Source organism: Sardina pilchardus, chromosome 10 (genome assembly GCF_963854185.1).
Source record: "Sardina pilchardus chromosome 10, fSarPil1.1, whole genome shotgun sequence".
NCBI classification, from domain to species: domain Eukaryota; kingdom Metazoa; phylum Chordata; class Actinopteri; order Clupeiformes; family Clupeidae; genus Sardina; species Sardina pilchardus.
Genome location: NC_085003.1, coordinates 14706950 through 14730964, shown reverse-complemented (window position 1 = coordinate 14730964; position 24015 = coordinate 14706950). Strand labels below are relative to the sequence as shown.

The window sequence follows — 24015 nt, the reverse complement described above, 5'->3', positions numbered from 1 at the left end:
CAAACTCAATGGAGGGGGGCAGTGCACTCCTCACTCCTCATTATACGAAGGACTGGGAAGGAAAGAGAATCACACACACTCACACACACATACATTGCATGCAGCGGGCATCATGGCCAGTTGCTGTGAAACATCCCAGCTGCCCGATCTGGATCAGCAAGAGAAGCTCCATGAGAATGGGGAGATTCCAAGAAATAGGTATGTTATTCTGTTATTCGTTTCTAGCCTAACTTAGGTTATAGGGTGAACATTAAGATGCTGCAGTCATGAGCTCACGTTGGTGGCATTTCTGGATATGGAGAAGCCTATCGTTCACCATTGTGGTTTTGTCCTGGACCTCTAAAATGGATACTGCACCTGGACTTCTTTTATCCTAATATGCATGATGGGCTTTATTGAGCATTATTTGGATGTTTTGCTTTACCAATTGTCCTGATATTTGTTCTGATTTGATAGTGTTCCACATCATGTCACTATATTGTTCAGAATGTTAGACGATGTTAAAAGATAAAATATAAGAATCATGCAAAAAGACAAAACAAAACAAAAAAAACAGAAGGCTGTCACAGCACTCACAAATAAGCTCTCAGTTTCACGTCTGCTAAATAGATTTATTTTGGCTCATCGTCACTCGTTTTGAGCTGAACTGGAACATTTTGACTTCATCAAAATCTATTGTTGTAAGTATTGAAAGAACTGAAACAGAACCTCTTACACAGTGACCTTTTTGGAGGAGGAAAGAAAGCTGTCACCTTGGTGCGCTATTTGTCCTTGCCACCAACACACTCAGAATCAGAATGAGGATCGGAAGTGAAAAATCAATGTGGCTGCCAGGTTTTAGCCGGCCTGTTGATTTTCTTTTTTTTTTCAGAAAAAGCCGGCACCAAAAAAACATTCCTCCCTTTGAAAGTACTTCATTACAGCCTTCTAAATATTCAGAGATGCACGTATTTCCCAAGTTTTTCTGCCTTTCACCCACATTTCAATTTATTTCAAAGAAAAAGAAAAAGTGTCCCATGCTTACGGGGACAACCTGTTCCCTGGCCTTCTATTTGCTCCTCTCTCAGCTAACAAAGCCACTGGGGGCTTTTGGCTGGGTAGTTCGAAAAGTCTGACATTGTGTGCGGTGACAATAACCCTGGGCATCAGGGCCCATGTGATCTGCTGGGAGCAGCAGTGGCAGCCTAGGCCCCCAGAGCTCCAGGGGAGGTTGAGCCCAACGTCCTCTCAGGGACCTGTTTCCTCTCTCTCTCTCTCTCTCTCTCTCTGTCTGTCTCTCTCTCTCTGTGCCTTGTAGCCTGGATTCCACGCCACAGGGTCCCATGACAGACCCCAAGAAGGAGGGAGAGGATCAGGATGCCTCCCGTGAGTAGGCCTGCATGGTCCCCACAAATCTGTGTGTGAATGAGGGAATGAAACAGCGGGGTTTAAACCAGATGACTAACCGGATACAGAACGTAGAAGGGCCAGATATGTTTAATCAGGGCAGGAGTGCTGCTAATGCTGCTAATATCTATTTAGGGATTTTAAGTGAAGTTGGAAGGGTGCTTGAAGGCATTTGCTAAGTTACAAATGTCAACAAATACAATAACAATAAGAGAAACAATGTTCTCTGAATGCACAACAAATGTTTACATTATCAGTCTTGACACATTTTCAGCAAAAAAGATCATGCTCTCTTCTAAAGATTCTGAGCTCGGTGATTTGTGTAAACAACCCCCTGTCTGTCACAGAAGCCCAGAGGAGGAGTGTGGAGGAGGTGTTGGCCAGTGCTGCTCTGGCTCCGGCTCAGTCCCTCTGGACCACGGAGGCCAGTGACTCTGTCCTGCTCAGGATAGATGAGGACTGTCCAGAGGAGCCCGTCACTGTCCACCAGATGTTCTTGGCTTCCGTGCAGAGGTACGGGGGCGTGTTTGCCCTCGCTACCAAGAAGAACGACAAATGGGAGAAGATTACTTTTTCTGACTACTACCACTGCTGCCGAAAGGCGGCTAAGAGTTTCCTTAAGGTGTGAGACAATGGTCATCTAACCTGCTCATCTGATTTTACGATGTTCAGTTTGTTTTGTTTTCTTGGTCCTTATCAGTGTGTTTATAGTACTTTGTTAATTTGTGTTTATTTTGTCTAATTCCTGTCGCTACCTGAAGCTTGGTCTAGAGCGGTTCCATAGTGTAGCCATTCTGGGGTTTAACTCTGCAGAGTGGTTCATGTCAGCTATCGGCGGCATCCTTGCTGGGTGAGATTTGCTTTTTCACAGTTTAGTACCCTGGATCTAATCAAACATCTAACCTGTCACCCTTTTTCATTTTTTTTTCAGGGGTATTATGACAGGGATTTATGCCACCAATTCTCCAGAGGCTTGTCATTATGTGGCCAGTGACTCTAAAGCTGACATAATTGTAGTGGAAAACCAAAAGCAACTGGACAAAATCTTACAGGTAACAGGTCTGATGTGAATCATATTATATAACCTCTCCATATAGTAACACAGTTGATCATGAATCATTGATAAATGGATGTGTTTTTCTATGCAGATAAAGGAACAGCTGCCCCATTTGAAAGCCATAGTGCAGTACTCTGAGCCTCTCCAAAACAAGCTACCCAATCTCTACTCGGTGAACGTTTAACACTGCAGTGTATTTCTAATCTTGATCTTATCGTGTCAATGGCAAGAACGATCTTTACTGAACACACAAACAAACACCATAACCACGTTCATTTACTCACCAGTGGGAGGAGTTTATGGATCTGGGGTCGGAGGTGCCTGATAAGGAACTTGATGACATCATCAGTAGCCAGAGACCCAATCAGTGTTGTGTTCTTATCTACACTTCCGGGACTACAGGCATGCCCAAAGGAGTTATGCTCAGTCATGATAATGTGAGTATTCCTCTGGTTATGGACCATGGAGATTTGGATAGAGAGACTCATGGAAACTGATGTGATATCTGTATTGCCAAAAGTAGTTGTGGAATCAGTACCATGGGGATATCAGCTATCAACGGCACTCTCACTTGTGCCATATTGCTTAAATCCCTTGAGCCCAGCATCTCCATCTACCTCCACATCAGGATCTGGAACCTGTGATGAGACACAACAAAATTGTGATGTTCATGATGTTTGATGTCATGATGTGAAAATGTGTAAGACACTGAATGGACATGAGTGATGAACTTTGGGCTTACCTCATAGACGGCGAATCCTTCTTTGACTCACATATGAATTTAAGCGACATCCCATTCTTAATCCATAGGGTTTGACGTCGGTCCACCCTTTGCAGCTTTGTGCACTGGTGCACAGTCACCACTGGTTTCACTCTTAGTTCCAGTGAAACCAACTCTGAGTGCTTCAACATCAACCAAGACTTTGTGGGAACAGTTTGGGGATGGCCCCTTCCTGTTCCAATATGACTGTGTACCAGTGCACAAAACAAGGACCTTAGTGACATGGACGACAGAGTTTGGTGAGGATGAACTTGACTGGTTTGTACAAAGTCCTGACCTCAACCTGACAGAACACTTTTGGGATGAATTAGAACTGCAGTCTCCTCGTCCAACATCAGTGTATGACCTCACAATTGCGCTTCTGGAAGAATGGTCAAAGGGTGGACCGACGTCACATGAAACCCTTTGGATTAAGAATGGGATGTCACTTATATGTGAGTCAAGGCAGGTGACCAAATACTTTTGGCAATATAGTGTAAGTGGAGGTGATACTCTAGTTACCACAAAGAGCTCAGTTGTAAACACTGACTTCAAGTACATGCATTTCCCATACCATTCTCATTACCTATTTATTATTTATGCATCCCAAATGTAGCAAAACAGATCTCACCTGTCCAGTAATTGTCCTGTGTTACCCCACAGTCATGTTGGTGATGGTGTCTGCTAATCTGTGCTCTGGTGAATCACAGATCACCTGGACAGCCATCCACGCTAGCCGGGCAGGAGACATGCAGCCGGCGGACACCAAACAGGAGTCCCTGGTGAGCTACCTGCCCCTCAGCCACATCGCCGCCCAGATCTACGACCTGTGGACAGGCATCCAGTGGGGAGAACTGGTCTACTTTGCACAGCCCGATGCTCTCAAGGTAGGAGACACTGTGCATGGGGGAGGTGTTTGTGATCACTAAGATGTCAGTTATGGAAGACGAAGAACAATACAAACCGATTGAGCAGATGTGGTGACTTAGTTATGTTGCATGCTTCATTCAGTGTTTCACCAGGAAACTTTAAAGTCCTATCTATGTGTTTCCTCCTGACATTACTAGAATCCTAACCTGAAACAAATAATCAATGACGTTCGTTTATAGTTCAAATCAACCATCTGATAAGCTTACTCTGATCCAACGTGTACTCTCTCATGCACCCTCCCCGCATTGTCGTTGATCCAGGGGAGTTTGATCAACACGCTAAGGGAAGTGCGCCCCTCCTCCCATATGGGAGTCCCGCGCGTTTGGGAGAAAATGATGGAGAAGATCAAAGAGGGGATCTCTCAGTGTGGCTACATGAAAAAGAAACTGGTGGCGTGGGCCATGTCAGTGAGTTTGGAGGCCAACCAAAGGTGTGCCAACAAGTAAGCAAACACTGATTTCCCTAATCCATCTGTTAATTCATAATCAGAATCAGCTTTATTGGCCAGGTTTGCGTGAACAACTGAGGAATTTGACTCTAGATAATCTTTGCTCTCACGGTTAACAAATAAAACATAAAATAATAGAAATACAGAACAGTAAGAATATAATGAAGGGCAGTACATACAGTATAAGAATAAATACAGTATGTACATTTGCTAATAAATAGACAATATGGGTGGGTAATGCAATTGTCCAGAGGGGAGTGCGGCTGGGAATGTTCGCCTCCTTGTTGTCCTTGTCAAGGTTACCATGGTTGTGGACACCTCAACAGGCACAAGCAAGCTGCAATATACAATTGCTAAGAGTTGGGAATATAGAGCAATATTAGTATAGACTGAGGTTTAAGATTAGATATAAATGTAATGCAATGCAGTTCAGTGCAGTGATAATGTATTAATAACAATTACTGTAACTAAGATTGAAGTGGATAGGTAGATGAGCCGAACAGGTTGTGAAAAGAGTGAGTCTTACTTGATGCTGATGCAAGCCTCTCACCTGTTTTCCAGGGATGGGGAGAAGCCTTTCCTCTTTGCCTTGGCCGACGGGTTGGTTCTAGAGAAACTGCGAGCCGAGTTGGGCTTCTCCTGCTGCCAGAAGTTTTTTTCTGGAGCTGCCCCCATAGGAAGTGAAACAATCCAGTTCTTCTTGGGCCTAAACATTCGTCTGTATGAAGCCTACGGCATGAGTGAGAGCACGGGACCCCACTTTATGTCAGGTCCTAAGGCTTACAAATTACCCAGGTAAGCACCCCTTACACCTCCCATACTGCCCATCCTGTCTCTCTTGTCTATATTGGTTTCAAATTCACAATATGAATGCAAAAATCATTCAATAAAAATGCAGAGTAAGTGCAGTAATCAACCAATGTGTATAGTGCATAGTTAATTGTTACCTTTCAATACTGTTACCTATTCAATACTTGAATATAATTGAGGATTGTTGTGATTACAGCTGTGGTAAAGTGGTTCCAGGCTGCAAGAGTAAACTGGCTGACCTTGACTCGGAAGGAACCGGGGAGGTTTGTTTCTGGGGCCGAAACGTCTTCATGGGTTTCCTCAACATGGAGGACAAGACGAGGGAGGCTCTGGACGAGGAGGGCTGGCTACGCTCGGGAGACCTGGGCAAGCTGGATGAGGAGGGTTTCCTCTACATCACTGGAAGGATAAAAGGTACATTATCACATGGGTGTACATAGGCACCTGCATATATTCTATGTTGCAGTGTGGTCCTTGACAACAACAAAAACTTAAAGTATGTATGACTAATTGAGGTTACATGCATTAAAACCTGACTTGGCTTAATTTGACTTGACTTAAGCATCAACATGTTACACCCTCCTGGATAATGTGACAGCTAGCCAATACATGTACCAATGTGCCCACCATAACACATGGCCAGCTAAGAGGTCAAATCAGAAGCATAATGGTAGCTGAAAAAAAGCAAATCCTTTAGTAAATCATACAGATTCAACAGCTGACATTGTAATTCAAAAATCTTCCATTACATATTTCCTTCAATGTATTGAAAAAAGATTACCCAATATTTGAGACTTTTTCCATCATCTTTGACATTTTCCCATGTCATCTTGATGTTATGTAGCTTGAAAAATGCATCCTAGATCATTTCTTATTATGTTGTCGTCTTTTTTTCTGTCTATTTCTGTCTTGAGAAATGTCCTTTTGATTAGTTCTCTTGATGTGGCACAGCTTGAGAGGTCACTGTGCCCCTGCTGTCTTGTCACAGAGCTCATCATCACAGCCGGGGGAGAAAACATTCCCCCTGTTCCCATCGAGGACGCGGTGAAGAAAGAGCTTCCCATCATCAGCAGCGCCATGCTGATCGGGGACAAGAGGAAGTTCCTGTCCATGCTGCTCACCTTGAAGGTAAACGACACTGCTGTGGCCGGCTGTCTGGAAAGACTCGGCTACGGTGAGAGGATGACCTTAAAGATAATGCAGTTATTATGGCCACACTGCAATCACTGAGGTAATGTCCTTGTGTGGTGAGCCATGAAGAATTGAACGAGCTCAAACAAAAGAAGATGAAATATGAGAGCTTTGAGCTTGCCAAATGGGAGCTACAGTTGTGTGGCGTGCTGCTGGTGTTAGTAGCTGTGGCATAGTATACCATAATCTCATACTGTAGTTGTATGTTGTAAGCCCAGTTTGCCCTGTTTCAGTGCTTGAGTAACCCAGAGACCATGGAGCCGATGGATGACCTGAGCTTGGAGGCGGTGGAGTTCTGTCAGCACCTGGGCAGTCAGTCTACCAAGGTGTCCGATATCACCAGCAGCAGAGACAATGCCGTGTACCAGTCCATCCAGGAGGCCATCAACAAGGTCAACTCTAGAGCCACCTCCAATGCCCAGCGCATACAGAAATGGACCATACTGCCCAGAGACTTCTCAATCTCAGGAGGCGAGCTAGGTAAGGTGTCTCACCTCTCACCAAACCTGCTAGCCATGTGAAAAGTGATGGGAAGATATTACTCCCCCTCCCCATCTAAATATGACCATGACAATGTTGCCATATTGTTGTTGGTGCTTCTTGTTCCTAGCTTCTGAAGAACAAGAGAGCATGTTGTCAGGAGATTCTAATGTAGTCACGGGTTCCTTTCTCAGGAAGTTTCTATGTGCTGACAAGGCTGTTCAGATTAGAGGGGTTTGTTGTCATCTACCCCACTTTTAGCAGAAGTCTGTTAAAAAAATGTTTACACATTTTATCTCAGACTAAAACCAAGCCGTAACTTTTTATTTATTTATTTTTTTTTTAACACTTTATTTTTATATTTCAGTGGCGACAATACAGTTACCATAACAATACACATCAAAACAAAACAACAACAATGACAAAAAACAAAACAAAAACAAAAGGAAAAACACAATCTGGATGGGCATGTTTCTAAAGTATTCGATAAAGTAGCCTATAATTTCAGTCAGTCTGTCATTGATATGTATACATTCCATTTGAACCATTTTTCTACACATTTATCAACTTGCAACCTTATCCTATGTGTCAAGTCTTCCATTATGTACATCTCTTTCACAAGTTTCAACCAGTCGTCCCTGTCTGGTGGTTCTGGCTTATACCATTTTTTTGTTATGGCCTTTTTGCTGGCTGCAATCAAGATTTTGAATATATATCTGTCTGGCTTAGCCACAATGTTTCCTGCCAAGTTACCAAGATATAATACTGTGGAAGTCTTGGGTATTTGATAACCCAAGACTGAAACAATAACTAAGTGTACTTCATCCCAAAACTGAATAATATTAGGGCAAAGCCAGAATACGTGTGCGTGGTTCACATTCATCTCACCACATTTTCTCCAACAGGGTTGTGAAACAAATGTGTACTTACTTCTAAGCTGAGGGGTAATAAAAAATGGTATTACATTCTTCCAGCAATGTTCTCTCCATGTACAGGACGACGCAGTGGAGTGCTGGGTTCTCCAAATCTGTACCCAATCATCCTCAGAAATATCCACACTTTATTTTTTGTTTTAATATGTCTGTGAATGTTAATGCTTCAGTATTTCCTGATATACAGTATGTAAACCAAGAGGCCGTGACAGCCAGGATGTAGGTTATGAGTTAATCTCCTAAAAATGTCTCTGCAATTAAATGCCTAATATCTGATCATATCCAACCCTTAGGTCCAACTATGAAACTGCGTCGTCCTGTTGTCCTGAAGATGTACCACAGCGAGATCGAGAACTTCTACAAGGAGTAGGACAAATCCTCCTCCTCACAGTCAGCAATAAATAATGCCAGTATTTTGCCTGTGGACCTACAGACTGTAAAAACTTAATATGAATCTTAGGGAAGCATCCAGATAGCACTACAAAGACATTTATGGTCATTCTCTAACCAAGTGCCTGATTTCATAGAGCAATCAGTTTACAACCCTGTAGTTACCACAACAGCCTAGCATACAACACTGCTTGTCTAGGAATTTTAGGACAATAGCTGGAATATTCTTGTTCCACACTACACTGTTGTATGTTTTGTTCTCACAGTTCGCAGTATGAGTAAATATTTTACACACCCTGTGGGGCTGTTGAATGTTACTTTGTGATTTTCTCATGGAAATGAAATTGATGCAACCGATGACTAGAATAGATGCACCGTCATGAGGTAGACTCTCAGAGAGGAGAGGAGCGGAAGGCATGCATCCATGAGGTCACACATTCCATTTAAACAGACACTGATCAACATTGTATCACCATACTAATCAACAACTGTTTGGAATGTACGAGAAGGGTTACAGCATTAGTTACTAGAAGACACTCACACTGATTGGGACATGATCTCATGACCTTCTTCTTTTTCATAAAACAATAAACAGATCCATTTGGTTGAAAATATCAGTAACTTTAATGTATTGGTAATCTGAAACCGGACACGTTTGAATTCTGCAATTAACAGAACAGCTGAGGACAATAGGTTATGTAAATGTTTGGACCAGACATTTATTCCAGTCAATAAATAGAGCATTTCAGATTATTCAGCAGACAACTCATCTCACAAAACACAGGACCATAGGACAGGAGATTATTTTCTTTAAAACAGTGCCTTCTTTGTAAGGTGAAAAAAAAAACATTCAGGGCTGTGGCCCCCGGAGTTATTTATATCTCAGTTACATACATGTACATATAGAGTAGAATTGTGCGCAGATATGAGAATGATACGAAGATGAGATTGTTTTTTGTTGGGATTTTTTTTTCTCGGTGTCATCATTGGGAGTAAATCCACGTCTTTGTTTTAATCTTGATGCGAGTAGGAGCCTCTTCAGTCCATATCTTGTACTCTTCGGCAGATGTCACCGGTGAACTCTGAACACTTGGAGTTTCCACCAAGGTCTTTGGTCAGGACCTGGAGGGGGAGAGGGAACGGGAACACATGGGTGACAAACTCCCCGCTAAGATAGCGTAGCAACAGTCCGAGCAGGCTGTTAAAGCCACCGTGATGGGTCCAACCCCAGCGATCGCACAAGCGCACACACACACAGGGAGGCTACACGGAGTCCACAACTGAAGCGCTCAGTTCACAAGTACACACACACTTTTAGAAGACGAGTCTCATTTTTTCGCGCGTACAGTATGTGCCGCTATCATGTCTAGTGTGGCCTTGTATGTATTGTAGAGCTGAATATACATATATCTGCAGCTGAACCGAGTGCCTTAGTTACGTGCCTGGAGCAGCCTCCCTGGAACACACACACAATAACAGTTGCAAATCCTTTCATCAAGACAAGGGCACATCACGTGTTTGTATCCCGTGGCCTACCTTTCTGTCTCGGATGGTGTCGAAGCAGGCGGTCTCGATCTTCTGGGCGTGGCCATGCAGCCCCATGTGGCGAAGCATCATGACCGCGCTGAGCAGCAGGGCAGTGGGGTTGGCCATGTCCAGTCCTGCGATATCAGGGGCAGTACCGTGGACCTGCGGAGAGACACAACGCAAATGACCACATGCCACGCAGCACTCCGGCTCTGCCCTCTGTTGGTCGTCTCCCCCACTGACCGCTCTCTCAAGTCACTGATTGGCCCATCCTCAGCCTCTCTCCTCGATGCTCGGTCCTCCAGGCTCGTTCCCACTGATCTATAACTAGCACTGGATAGATTATCCCATTGTTGCCACCCCATCATTCTTTATCTAGATCAGTGGGAACGAGGACCGAGGAAGGAAGGGAGGATATATAAAAAGACTAATGAGGGGTACCCACTCACTCACTTACCGACTCAAAGATGGCCACACCGTTGGCGCCGATGTTGCCGCTTGGAGTTACTCCGAGGCCACCGATGAGCCCAGCGCAGAGATCGCTAAAAACACACAGCATTCAATGTTTAAAAAATAATTCACAACAGGAGAAACTGTTGCTTCTACACACAAAGAGGCCAAACTCTGGGACTTCAGAATTAATTATTGTCAATGTGAACATTTAGCAAATTACAGACCTAATAGTCATGTTTAAAAATGTAATAATTCACTGATTTAATAGAGACTGCTTATGCAAAAAACAAACACTGATTAATTTACCTCAGGATGTCACCATAGAGATTGGGCATGACAAGCACGTCAAACTGAGTGGGATCCTGTACCATCTGTGAAGCAAAACCAGACAAAAAGAGATATGGATATTACATAGATATTGAAGACCTCTGACAATCACCAGCCCCACCTATTCTAAAGCCATAATTAACTAGAATCAGAGAGAACCAGAACGTTCCATTGTTTTGACACCTGAGCTGCTTTCACCTAGCAACAATGAGTAAGGTCTAAAATTACCACAACAGAGCATGTCGAGATAGAGATGTCTGCACGTCAGACAGATCCTTCATTGACAGATAAACTGCATGTCTACATATGTGAGGTAGAGGCACGCACACAGATCACTACAGACAATACATCAACTTCCTGTCAACATAAGCAGAGGTATCTGTTAGGAAGCCATAGCCTGGCAACAAGCCCAAAACAAATCTAGGGAACGTATGTGCTGCCCAGACCAGAGTCCCATCAACTTCCTGTCAACAGGCCATACATAAATTACCTGTTCACATAAATGTACAGGAAAAGCATGCATGCAGATCCCAACAGACAGATCATCAACTGTGTGTGAGCAGTACAAGGCACACACATACGTTCAGGCAGACTGTATCCAGGTACATCTCGGTGAACTTGATGTCCTTGAAGTTCTCGGCCACCTCTCTGCACTTCCTCAGGAATAGTCCATCAGACATGCGCCTTTTAAGAGACACAGAGAGGGAAAGAAAGAACGAGACATGAGTCCTCATTTGTCAACTGACAATCACAATCCTCACAAGGTTCCCAGATCATTTCAAGGCGTCCTATTCCGGTATTGTAAACAGTCTGTGGTCTGGTCACCATGACCCTGGAGGATAATAAAAGTCCTATAAGTGACTGCTCTCTGTCTGTGGGCACATTTATTTCATACTAGTGCAGAGCCAGTAGATGTGGCATTTTTTGTTCGTATAACATGAAATTTGGCACTGCACACACTCGTGCCATTAGGATGACACCCACCAAATTTGAGAGCAGTCGGATGAGTGGGGTCGAGAGTTATGCGTGGAACAGACGTTCCTTGCATTAATAGATAGATATCATGGGGAGGACTTACATGATGTTGGCTTTGTGAACAGCTGTGACACTAGTTCTCTGGTTGTTCCTGGCGTACTCAAAAGCATACTCTGCAATGCGGCGGCTGGCGTCCTCGGTGATCAGCTTGATACTCTGCACTACGCCATCAACAATCTGACCAGGGAGAACAAGAACACAGCACATCATACTCAACTCATCAAACATAATCATGCTAACCCACACTGAGGGACTGATATGATTTTAGTCTGCATGGATGTGTCATGGAATGTCTAAGCTTGAGTGCTGGGGTGGACTTGTCAGTGTTTTTCTCTTCTACATTTGAAACGTTTTAAGTCTAGGTGATGTAAAAAAAACAGATCCTGGAGATGACCTCCTACGCGATGTATGAAAACAGGATTGTGTTTAGAGAACTGAGGGAGACTTTAGTGCCTCACTCACAGGGGAGTGTGGCACAGGTTTCAGATGGGCTAACAGGTTTCAAACACCCACCCGTCCACGCGTACACATGAGAGTTGGAACTCCCCCACACACACACAGAGCACAGCACATCCTGTTCCATCTTTAACATAAACAGAGATGCAAGGCGGCATATGGGTGAAATATGATGACGGCCACTGCAGACCTCAACAACGACCACTGGTTGGTCTGGTCTGGTCTGGTCTAAACTGAACAGAACGAAATTCCAAAATGGTTTGTGAGAGAACTGGCCGATGGACCACCAACCTAAAGGACATAAGCAGCAGTGCTAAATATGCTGTGAGAGCACCCACGTCCTGCTAAGGCTGCATGAGCGAGAGAATTAGACGCACACACACAGCTGGGGCCAAGTGGCTTGAGGGGGTCAGGTGGCAAAGTTACTCAACTGCCGTGTGGGGGGAGGAGGGGCTGTCCGGCGGGCCTTTTAAGCAAGCCAAAAAATACTGGACGTAAATCAATGTAATTTAGTGACAATATATTACACAGCGACTTAACAAAGGACATCTCAGGCATACGTATGGGTGTCTGGTTGGTAGGATATTGGTGACATTACCAAATTGATTTGGAACTTTTAAAATAAATGTATATATAAATACAGAGATTAAATATATACATCTAAATGTAGGGATGCACACAGGGGATATATTCAACCCCCCAAATAATAACCATGGCCTTTAAACAAATAAATAAACACTAAAAACTGATCAGTGCGAAAAGGGTGGTTGAGTCTAACCAGGGGCCTCCCTGAAAGTGGTGGTGATTGCAGTAGCCTGTGTGTGTGTGTGTGTGTGTGTGTGTGTGTGTGTGTACACATACCAAATGCTCAATGCCGCTGTACTCCCCCTCTGTGTTCTCACGGATGGTGACCAGGTTGACGTCGGTGTAAGGGGTCTTGTAGCCCTCCATGGACACGCAAGGGCGCACGTTGGCGTAGAGGTCAAAGGTCTTTCTCAGCAGCAGGTTCATGGAAGGGTGGCCAGCAGCAATAGGAGTCTTAAGCGGTCCTAGGAGACAAGGTCCACACGTCAAATGACTCAAACACACACACAAAACTAAAAAAAGTCAGACCTCAAGGGTTTAACTGGGAGTTCAACTTCCTTTCTGACTGCTTTGTGATTGTTGTTGGTTGATTATGGGTGGTCAGTTTATTACCCTATCTATACAGTTGTACTATTTTTTCCGGTATTAAATAAGGTTACTTTATTTTTGGTAATCTAAATGTAACATTTAGTCTGACCAGTATTAATTTCTGGCCACAATTTCACAAACAAGGCAATTAGGTGCCTTATTTCAGATGGCCACAAATTATGTGATCCAAGTTGATTGACTGATCCACCAATTTACAGACAACACACACTTTTTTGTGTCCTCTGGTAATGTGGCACCCAATTGGCTTGCCTGGGAAGATGTGGTCAGAAGTGAGTGCCTGTCAGATGTCGTTTTTAAAGATGGCAGCCACCAATGAAGTATACGTGCGTCTGAAGTAGCTAGCCTAGCATCGGCCATCAAAATGAATGTAGTACCTGCTCCCTCCCTCGTCTAGTCTATGCAGAGCACACTCTGGCATACCTTTTAGTCCAATTTTGCTCTTGTCCATGGATTCCTTTGCCTCTGGCGGGATCATCCACTTGCCCCCTGGTCCCTTTATAGCGGTTACATTCCTCTCCTCCCACTGTATGGGGGCCTGTGGGGAAAATAGGGGCATCCATTCAGCTGGCAGCAACCTTATCAACACACGTGCACTGCTCTGACTGAGGGCTAATATTTACACCAAGGTGCTTTTTATCTCAGCCACTGAGTTAACCAACAGCCCATTCTACTCTCTGTACAGAATTCCACTATGAGAAACAGCATGCTGTTATCTTACCAAGTCACATAAAGGGAAAAGCAAGGCTCCTTCACAATAAAAAAATTTATTAGCTCTTCTGAAATCCTTCTAAGCAGACATGTCATGCTCAGACTTGCTCAGGTTTCTCGACTGAAAACAAGGCAGATCGAGGGAAAGTAAAACCCCATTCAGGTTGCAAGCGACTAGCGAAGGTGAAAGGTAAAATAGCTTCAACATCTTTGATGAGCTAATTGTCATGTACTGTATGTGAATGGACCTGTGTGTATCAGTGTATATAAGTACGTACTCGCTCCAACTAGTCAAAAGGTATTTGGTTGGAGTGTGGAGCGGTCTGGAAGTGAGATTTGTTTATAGGCCGGGACACTTAGTGAAAAGGCATGTGGCTGGTGTGAGGCTGTATGGTCTGATGCTTACTTTAGCAGCTTCAAATATTTTCACTACAGCTGAGGAGATCTCTGGACCGATGCCATCCCCAGGGATTAGGGTTACAGTCTGCATCTGTGGGAATCAAAACACAACACAGCTGACACAAGAGACAAGACAGGCCTTACCCAGTTACCCAGTGCCCACTGAGGCGCACAGCCACACACGACCCCATTTGCAAGACATAACATTGCATAACATTATAATAAATACGTTTGTAACGTCGAAACGCTAGTCATGTTTTGCACCTTTTAAATAAATTCTAAAGAAGACATCTGTGTTGCACCGGCATTCCTCTTTCTTCATTATAATAAATACATTTGAAGAAATTACCCTGTGCAAGACATACTACTGGTTATTAAGTCATAATAGCCTACTATCTAAAGTGACTTGGAGTACAGCAAGGCACTTACATCAGCATGCATTTCCTATATTCATGAAAAGATGTCAACAAAACTCAGTGAACGTTAAGTTCAGTATCGAGGCAAAAAGCTCGCTCAAAGTCTCATTAATACTCTGCTTTATATTTTGTGTCTGCATTCTCCATATTCATAGTAACACTCCAGCAAGTTATAGTGCTCGAGTCCCTCAACCCCCGCCCCCCTCTCTCTCACACACACACACGCACCCACACACCTCCCTCAGGCTTTCCAACCTCTTGTCCCTTAAAGGCCAGTGAGTTACTAAAAATGTCACTGCCTCATTGTTGTATGCATACCCAAGAATCCAACAACTCCATAACTCCATCACTCACATACCACTGCACTGCACTGCCCTACCACAGCTCTCATGTTGAGTTGAGCCTGGTAATTAAAATATCAATTTGCTTGCAAAAACGTGACACCATTCCGGATTCATGTGTCAATATCTAACCATTACACTGCTGTCCTCTCCCATAGTCAGCAGCCTGGCAGATTTGTATAATCACTGGTCAGTCCATGTATGTCAGCTGAGAACAGTAGCAGTGTGTGTGTGTGTGTGTGTAACGTACCCCTCTGGTGAAATTTCGGGGTTGAGGGGTCTGACTCCTCATCGCCCCCATCACACGGGACACCTGTAAGAGGAAGGAAATCCAGTACAATTAAAACACATAGGCCAACACATGCACAAACACATAACACAAACAAGGGCTGTGTGTTTAACACAAATACTATGAGGGAGTGACTGACTGACTGACTGACTGACTGAGATGCCCTCAGGGCAGCTGCTAAAGCTGGACACTTGCCTATTTGATGCAGAGAAGGAGTGTTTGACCTTACAGGCAGGAGGACACCCAGCCACACAACTAATCACAAAAGGGGAGAGAAATGACCACTGCCGAGCCATGCTTGTTGTCCTGCTACAAAACACCTAAGTGACCCGTTTGTTCTTGCCCTGTCAACAGCTTAAGCAGCTCACAGCCAGGCAGTGTTAATCTTATCTGGCATAGTGTCAAAGGCAGTATGAAGCATGGTTATTGTTAAGAGCCACTCCTAATTGGCGGGCACACTGTTAGAACACTGCTATGGTTAAGATAAACAATAGGAAGTGGTTTACCTAAACCAAAGGAGCATCTAAGCAGAGTGAGTGAACATCAGCTATAGGCAGCATACACAAGTTCTGGTGAGGTGACTGGGGTGAGGTGCATTGATGGAACAAATCTGAAGAACTATAAAATGATGTTTCTCATTCAAAACCTGAGGTTTTTTTGCAAGGGGATGGGGGTCAGTTAGTGTTGCACAAATTACACACATGCATGTTCACCCATGCATTTTAACAGGGATTGATCATGTTAATTTCTGGGAATACTGGTAAGATGGTAAACATGGTAACATTATGATTGCATTTGGCAAATTATTAACCACTGTGAAAGTGGAATGAATTAAGCAATTTCTAGAAACTTTAAAAAGAGATGAAAGATCAGAACATAACTAATTCTCTCCAGAATAGTTATCTTAACATCAATTAGGAGATGCCCAGAAATTGATCACCAATCCCTTGTTAAAAGCAATGGTTTCAAAGATCCTGTGGCACCGAATTCATGTAGATTTCCAAGAAGCCAGTAGAGGCAACGTTTTGTATTTGAGGATTGTGTGGGCTGAGGAATGAGACTACAACACTGCAATTAAGTTTGCTCATTTCCCCAACCATCCAATTTGTGTCTGGCAGTGATTTTCAGGATCTATGAAACCACACATGTTCATTGCCCAGGGGTAAATACAGAGTTAGCAGATCTGTGAGGGACATTTTGACTCCTACACATAAAAAGGGAGGACTTAAATTTAGCGCAATGTTAAGATTACAGCAAATTACAGGTTACTAAACAGCTCCATTCATATCAAACGCAGAAAACTCCATGCCACACTTTCAAACAGTCGAAGTTAATAGATGCATATGTTTAACACTCTCTCCCACTGGTTTAACATGACATGGCTACTGGTGAAAAATTGATTGGTCAATGGACATGCCAACCTCAACTGCGTATTTAATTTGTGTTGCTGGAATAGCGTCATATAAACTTAGAATGACACTAGGAATCCATCGGTAACGTAATATCATCTGGCAAAGCAATCGTTCAATAGCATTAAACCAGCATCTCTGAAATTAATGCAGAGATACACGGTTGTAAGCCAATCACGATATCCTCCGTTCCGAAGGTCGGCTAACCGGGATGCGTGTAGTCGCACGGAAGCTGGTTAAAAGTGACCTTGGTCGGAGAGACTAAGTTAACCTAGGGACTCTACTTCAAGAGGCTTCACTCGAACAACCGATTTTCAATTGACAATCCATGGGGTGTATCATGTAATCTATGTCCATTTAACACATCGAGCAAAATGTCCACCTCAGATTTGCCAATGAAGCTCAAAACACGCAAAAAAGCTGGCTAGCGAGCTACTGTCAGCTTGACAAGTCACCAAGCTTGCTAGCAAGCTAACTAGCTAGCTGGCTGGCTGGCTAACTCGCTCACACGTTCTATCTCGCTAGCAGGGATTGGCAATGTGCCCCAACATGAAAGTGGCTCAGCTTACTTCATTGGTTTTACCCTTGTCTTTTATCCATAAACCGTATTTTTCCAGAAGATTAAAAATCTGCGAAAATGGTAAGCACAAATCTTTGTTGGAACAACGTTAGGTAGCAATGCTAACTGTCAACTACTCAGCTGTCAGAGCGAGGTTCCGTTAACGTTAGCTGATTTCTACAAGCTGGTGGTCGGGTTAGCTAACTAGCAAAAAGGCTTTAGAGCGCGGCATTCAAAGACATGTAATAGCAATGCGATACGCATGCTAACCTGGCATACCACAGTTAGCCAGCATGCTACTATTTAGAGGAAGAGTCTACGGGATCCCCACCAGATTTACCAAACAATTCACTTGAGATATTTTCTCACAATCAGGAAAATACAGTCACTCAGTTTCATCAACGGGTCATAACAGGCGTCAAGGTTAGGAACATCTAGCTGCTACATATTCTCGGTCTGTGAGCTGATGTGAAGGGCATGAAACAGGAGGCCTCTGGGGCATCCTCTCTGAAGTTCAAAGCTATCAACACCTTTACTAGTCGTAATATAAATCAGGGTTCATTCAGTTAGAACACAGCATTAAAGCGGATATCACTTCTCTTTCGTTTTGATGCTGTACATCATTCCCCTTACCGTTGACCTCCACGCGTTTCCAGCCATCCTTGCTGATCTACTTCTGTAGCTACTCTGCGAGTGTAGTGGTGGTGGCAGCAGAAGCAGCTATCCGGTATCCCATCCTCTGACAAATTGAGCAACCACGTGGGTTGCCAGACAACGTCAAATTACCCGTTCAAAGATCTGCCCGTATCCCTACTTGTCTAGTTCTATGATCTTTACTGACTAGAAAAAAATCACGTTAACAAAAGTCTATCACATTGTAGTTGGTCGCAGGTGACCAGGTTCATATCGCATAGCATGCTATAGACACAATATCTTCTTAATATTGAAGATGTCCCAAACTGTGGTAGAAAAGGGCTATGGCGGAGAGGTGTTAAAAAAAACCCTGTTATTCATTCATGAATAAATAGATATTTTTTTTATTTGGAAACATGACATTAAATAATTTGTAGGCTACGTTTTCATAAACAAAAATGGCATAGGCTACATTATGGTCTCATTGGTCTGAGAGGGTTAAAGCGGATAGTAATGAAGGATCTTTGTTATGGCTCACAGCAAATAGTGAATTACTCTCTGTCATACATGGCAACCTCTGTGCCTCATCCAAACAGTTCCATCAAAGCCATCGATATCGATGGCTTTGAGTTCCATGTCCTTGAAATAATTCAGCTGATCCCAACATTCTTAAAAGCTGTATTTTTCAGGTTTTAAAAATAAGGCCATATGTGGAATTGAAAAGATCTGCATTTATTCTTTAATGGATCATGAAGATGAATGTTCTACTGGTCTCAGCAGATTAACTAAGGCAAGCAATGGCAAGCAGCTTGGACCAGCGGACAAGGACAGAACAGAATACCTTTCACTCTTCATTGCAAGTTGCCTCATCAGTTGAATGATCCTTACTACAAATACTAGTCTACTACATTCATTGTCCTGGGTTTCCGGGATAAATAATGGAGTGGCTGACAAAAATGGTGAAAGTATTATAGTTACCATATAATCTATATACAGGTTACCATAAGTTACCTTACAATAATAATAATAAAAAATATAAAACAATGAAGGCCAGATTTAAATTGTTGTGAATCTGAGACAGAACTGCATGGTCTCAAAACCGTAAAGAAAATAGTGTGTCCTGTCTGTCACAAGATGGCAGTACACACACAAGTTTCATGACACAAATGGACCAGACTGTGTTGTCTCAATGTATTTATTGTGACAATTGTCTTAAAGGTATAATCACTATCCCAATCTACTTTCCAATGCAATCTTTGTGGGTTTTTATTATTTTAACTTTACAAGATGAGACATCTATGCAATGCAAGCATTCAACCGAAACCTGGGAGCTACCATTACAAAAAACTGATGATGTAGTTGAAACTAGTAGTTTGCCCATTTTGTGCCATTTGGATTTTTTTTTACCTAATGGAAATTCTATCTCAGAAAAGGGGCCCAATGTTTTGAAATGTAGTAAAATATAACATTCAAGTTATGCAATCTCTTGTCCATCAATGTATTGCCCAACAGATACAAAACACGGAGGCCTGACCAAATTATCTTATAGCAGTACATAATGGTATAGCTTTGATAAAAAATATTCTGAAGAAAAGAAGGTTTAAAAATGCTTCATAAATTCCCAGTTTATCCAAATAGCAGCATTAATTAAAGCATTGTGATTTATGTACAGTATTGTGCTGTGAGTGCAAAGGTGTTTGAAGCATCCTGAGATGGCTTTGATCAAGGGTTTACATAGACAAACACATCATTAGATCTTCACCATGGCTTGCTGTTCACACTCTGTTCACACAGCATCAAACCTAACTTTTTTTATGACAGGCAACACGTAAGACGAGACATTACAGTAGCACAGGCGCTAGATTTCATCAGAAAAGCATATACCGGTAGGTACAAAAATGAACATGGTTACTTCATAAAGCTGAGTTTTGACATTTGACAAGGAACACTGCATACAAGTAAATAAGTAAATAAATCAACAAATAAATAAAACGTTTTCTATGAGGCGAATTTCTTGTATCAAACAGCATACTGCTTTGGTTGATTTTTCCCGCCTAAAGTCCTCTCTGTCTGGGAGATGACAACAGCTGCTCTGTTGTTTAGAAGCCTGCATTCATGAAGAACATCTGTTGACAGACATGCAAGTATGCACAGAGAATTAAGCAAAACAGTTGTTAATTATTAGTAAATTAGTTGTAAACATAGACCTTAGATATAGAGTATAACAGCACAATTACTATTTGCTAAAGGATATGCTTTACCATTAAACTGCTTGTAGGCCTCTTCCACTATAGCGTTGTTTGATCTTTTTATCTCCCAGTAGCCATCTTCGACCCACGGCTTGCAGTCAGGCATCTCTGGCAGCTGGCCATTTTTATACATACCAGCTGTAAGGTTCAGGACGGTTACAGACAGTCTGACTATCATTTACCAGAGTTCATTGCGTACATATTGTCTCAGCATACTTGTTTGTGTTTTCATTCATGCTATCAATTGTTTGGAATAAAGTCAATTAGATAAGAGTGCACAAATCTATTTTATGGTTCACTAGTTCGATTATGCTGAGATGTTCAGTGCAATGTGTGGAATGCAATTAAGGCTTGATCATTCTGTAAACAAATGCAAAGCATTTAAAGGTCTACTTTCCAAGATGAATAATGCTGCACTCCTTACACCACACTCCCCATCCCCATTCACTAACCCAATTTCAATATGCTGCAGTGCTAAAATACAGGAACATTTAATCCATCAAGTAAGTTACCTTTTATGGTGTCATCAATATCTTTGCATAGTTGATATAAGTCACTTCCACGTCCAACCACTCTTTCGCCTTAAAAGTTTGCATAATAGCAATCAATTAACAAATAACTCCACAAATCCATTTATGCATGACAGTTAAATAAAATGCCATAGTGTAATATATAATATAGACACATGTACTCACCATCAAGCACTTTGATGTTTGGGAACATTTCGAGCAGTATATTCCGATACGAAGAGTTTTTGCAGACTAGATGATATACAATTGTGTTAATAGTAACAATACCTGTTTACACATAGTGCATCTGTATAAAGTCACACACATGGACACTGGCCTTTTACCTGGATTGGAGTAATTATAAGTGTTATCTTTCAGTCGAATACTCTCCAGCTTTTTTAGGGACTTAAGGCATAGGAGGTTTTCATTACTGTGAACAGAATATAAATAGAATATAAACAGAACATATACATAAATAAATGCGTGTGTATGTGTGTGTGTGTGTGTGTGTGTGTGTGTGTGTGTGTCTCTCTCTCTCTCTCTTTCTATAATTATGCATCACATGGTGAAGACATTATCATGCAGTACAGACAGACTGAAGCAGTCGGAGTGCAGCACCACTTGCACAACTTTACTTGAAGAACATTCCACATTAGTTAATATGTAATAGGCTGAAAACACACCAGAATCTGACTATAAATCTGATGTGAACGGTACAAATGCCCATATATAGTAGATTTACTTATCCTGAAAATATATATATATACATATATACATATTTGTTCACTTTCAAACCGTGACTGTAAAGATGTTTTAGCCTAGGTGAACCTAGACAACCCTGCTGTTAACGAGGCTAGATGTTTTTTTTACATTCAAAGAGTAAAAAAAAGCCTTGCTTTAGCCTTCTAATCTAATGGTTGTACCCCATGGCCATATTGGCACAATGCATAGATGTGCTCTGTACCTCCTTACCTGGGTATGAGGTTACCAGCCACATTAAGACTCTGTAAACTTTCACAGCCGGAGAGGGGTTCTGCAATACGGAAAGTATTGATATTTGTAAATATATAAGTATTGTAGGCTATATATTGTGTAAAAATGAAAACATCCCAGATTACATACCTATATTGGAAATTCGATTTGCAGATACATTAAGAACGATAAGAACTCGAAGTGACGCCAGAGGAGCTAAATTTGTGATATTATTTGCAGAGAGATCAAGCCTCTCAAGGTTTAAACATTCTCCGATGCATCCCAGATCATATATTCCTGTGGGACCCAGAAAAACAAACACTGTGAACTCCAGTGATACTCATGTGCAAACAAATGAGACTGTGTTCATAGAACGGTGACATTAGCAAGCCTGCTTTTAAATAAAGGTGGCCTTACCGAGACTTTTTAGTTTGAGAAATAGAATGGACTCCACATCAAATTCTCCTGTCCTTGATTTCAGCAGCACTGCCGTGATCTTTGTGTAGTCTGGCTCTGTAGGGCAGAACAAGGCACTGTGTTTTAAAATAACACACACTGAGATGCACAAAAGCACTTGTCCACTCTCATAACCTGCAAACAGCTCCCATAACTTATGACTCTGGGCAAGATGAAAATCTCCTCCCCCACTGTCCTCCCTTGTCTCCAACAATACTCATTGAGGCACTAAAATCTACAGCTTCACTCTTATACAGAAAATTCCATTGCAACAAAAAGAGGTGAGCTAACCAGCAGGCTTTGGCCATGTGATTGCTGTTTTACTAAAAGTTCAGTGCTTTTGTGCTGCCTTTAACTGTGCATTCGGGACACCTTTTTGTTTGGTGTTACAAACTGCTCACTCCAAGCCATTAGGCCTATAAGACATTTACATAATGGGACATCTCAAGACCACCCAGCCATTTTGATATTACTGTGTTCGAGCTAAACAAGCCTACCATGGAAAACTGTTGCTGAAGGCATACAATATCAGGTCAGGCTATCATGATATCTCACGCCAAGGCGACACGGTGGACATCATTGATTTAAACAATGTACTATGCTCAGTCAAATCTTAATGCGCACTGACTTCGCTAATAACTAAATAATTCACAATTAAAAATATATTTGTTGTGGACTAGGCTACACAAAAAAGGCTTCTACTTCAAAGCTTCGTGCGCAGTTCTGACAGACATTTGCTTAATAGCAACTGGTGAAAAAGGGTGTTGCAGCTACTGCAGGCTTCTTCAATGGCTGTAAGAAACATCATTCTGTCACCCTGTGAAAATAATTTTAAATTAAACAGGTCTGTTTTACGTTTCATACCTAGTGAGGAAGACACTGAAAATAAAATCAACGCTAACCTTGGGCAAGGATTGCTCATTGATGCTATATGGAAATGGCTAGCCTAGATTCATTCTCCTGTTGCAGCTGTGGTTACGACTATCGCTATGCTAGTACACCACGGAGGAAGCACTGCTGTAGTTGACTGATTAACAATTCAAAGGGTGGAGTGGACAGCTAACCAACTACTGCATTTTCGGTCAGAGCAATGCATAACAGTTAGAAGTCAAGCTTGATCACAGCTTACCTGGGTTATCTTTCTTTGATTCCATCCCTTCCTAGTTCTAGTCTCAGGCATCCGTAAACAAAATGTTCAGATAGATTTGAGGATTATTCCCCGGGATTTCTTAGTAAACTCAAATAGTCATCCGGCTTAATCTGCCGGACAGCTGACGTTAAACGTTCGGCTAACATTCGAGAGGCATAGAACTGCTACCTTCAGTCTATGTAGCTGGTAGGGTGCAATGGTAGCGAAGTGGCTATGCTAGCTTACCACCAGCTGGTGTGAACTGCCTCTGCTGACTGTGTTATTCACATGTCATATCATCGACTTTGACAACAAAGCAACTACAGTTAAACCTGTATTCCTGGCATCGTTATCTCAGTATAACCCAAATAAAGGAGTATTGGCAAACAAATTAATTAACGTTAATGTTTAAATTCCCGGAAGTGGTTGTTTACACCTACTCGTTACTAGGATACTGTCAGGGTCAAGGGGTGAATTTACTGAAAAGCAGCAGTTTTCCCTATGAGTTTTCCCCGCATCTTTACCAAGCTCGACTTTAAATAGCGAATGCAACACCTATATCACTTTTTT

At 42.4% G+C, this 24015-nt stretch overlaps 3 protein-coding genes across 4 annotated transcripts; 1 reads left to right on the top strand and 2 right to left on the bottom strand.

Annotated features, from left to right (window-relative positions):
- Positions 1 to 86: 86 nt before the first annotated feature.
- acsbg1 (acyl-CoA synthetase bubblegum family member 1) lies at positions 87 to 8963 on the top strand. Its single transcript, XM_062546572.1, has 14 exons — positions 87 to 198; positions 1298 to 1365; positions 1734 to 2008; positions 2148 to 2236; positions 2318 to 2438; positions 2535 to 2615; positions 2731 to 2880; positions 3914 to 4090; positions 4394 to 4575; positions 5143 to 5376; positions 5588 to 5805; positions 6380 to 6519; positions 6816 to 7062; positions 8288 to 8963. Exons 1-14 carry the CDS (start codon positions 113 to 115, stop codon positions 8362 to 8364), a joined length of 2145 nt encoding a protein of 714 aa, XP_062402556.1. The 5' UTR covers positions 87 to 112; the 3' UTR covers positions 8365 to 8963.
- A 21-nt stretch (positions 8964 to 8984) lies between these two features.
- Positions 8985 to 18246, bottom strand: idh3a (isocitrate dehydrogenase (NAD(+)) 3 catalytic subunit alpha). 2 transcript variants are annotated; one of them, XM_062546576.1, is made up of 12 exons: positions 18131 to 18172; positions 17508 to 17567; positions 15491 to 15553; positions 14491 to 14574; positions 13797 to 13911; positions 13044 to 13231; positions 11770 to 11903; positions 11273 to 11375; positions 10671 to 10735; positions 10369 to 10453; positions 9921 to 10073; positions 8985 to 9506 (listed from the first exon to the last, which is right to left on the bottom strand). In XM_062546576.1, the coding sequence occupies exons 1-12, from the start codon at positions 18155 to 18157 to the stop codon at positions 9423 to 9425; spliced, it is 1161 nt and encodes a 386-aa protein (XP_062402560.1). In that variant the 5' UTR covers positions 18158 to 18172; the 3' UTR covers positions 8985 to 9422. The 2 variants fall into 2 exon arrangements, with proteins under 2 accessions (XP_062402560.1, XP_062402561.1); XM_062546577.1 differs by lacking the exon at positions 17508 to 17567 and having other exon boundaries at positions 18131 to 18246.
- A 1063-nt stretch (positions 18247 to 19309) lies between these two features.
- Positions 19310 to 23871, bottom strand: lrrc61 (leucine rich repeat containing 61). The gene is made up of 9 exons (XM_062547124.1): positions 23446 to 23871; positions 22278 to 22373; positions 22011 to 22157; positions 21861 to 21921; positions 21233 to 21318; positions 21075 to 21140; positions 20892 to 20960; positions 20392 to 20517; positions 19310 to 20256 (listed from the first exon to the last, which is right to left on the bottom strand). Exons 1-9 carry the CDS (start codon positions 23468 to 23470, stop codon positions 20150 to 20152), a joined length of 783 nt encoding a protein of 260 aa, XP_062403108.1. The 5' UTR covers positions 23471 to 23871; the 3' UTR covers positions 19310 to 20149.
- Positions 23872 to 24015: the final 144 nt, after the last annotated feature.

Excerpts from the sequence above, each read along its gene's own strand:
- lrrc61 (XM_062547124.1), bottom strand. The coding sequence starts at position 23,470 with ATGGAATCAAAGAAAGATAACCCAG. Across the intron at positions 22,158-22,277 it reads TCTCAAACTAAAAAGTCTCG|GAATATATGATCTGGGATGC; the intron begins GTAAGGCCACCT and ends TGGGTCCCACAG. Across the intron at positions 20,961-21,074 it reads AAACATCAAAGTGCTTGATG|GCGAAAGAGTGGTTGGACGT; the intron begins GTGAGTACATGT and ends CAAACTTTTAAG.
- idh3a (XM_062546576.1), bottom strand. The coding sequence starts at position 18,157 with ATGGCTGGAAACGCGTGGAGGTCAACG. Across the intron at positions 11,904-13,043 it reads ACAGCGGCATTGAGCATTTG|ATTGTTGATGGCGTAGTGCA; the intron begins GTATGTGTACAC and ends CTCCCTGGTCAG. Across the intron at positions 10,736-11,272 it reads TGGATACAGTCTGCCTGAAC|ATGGTACAGGATCCCACTCA; the intron begins GTATGTGTGTGC and ends TTTGCTTCACAG.
- acsbg1 (XM_062546572.1), top strand. The coding sequence starts at position 113 with ATGGCCAGTTGCTGTGAAACATCCCAGCTGCCCGATCTGGATCAGCAA. Across the intron at positions 4,091-4,393 it reads CACAGCCCGATGCTCTCAAG|GGGAGTTTGATCAACACGCT; the intron begins GTAGGAGACACT and ends TCGTTGATCCAG. Across the intron at positions 7,063-8,287 it reads AATCTCAGGAGGCGAGCTAG|GTCCAACTATGAAACTGCGT; the intron begins GTAAGGTGTCTC and ends TCCAACCCTTAG.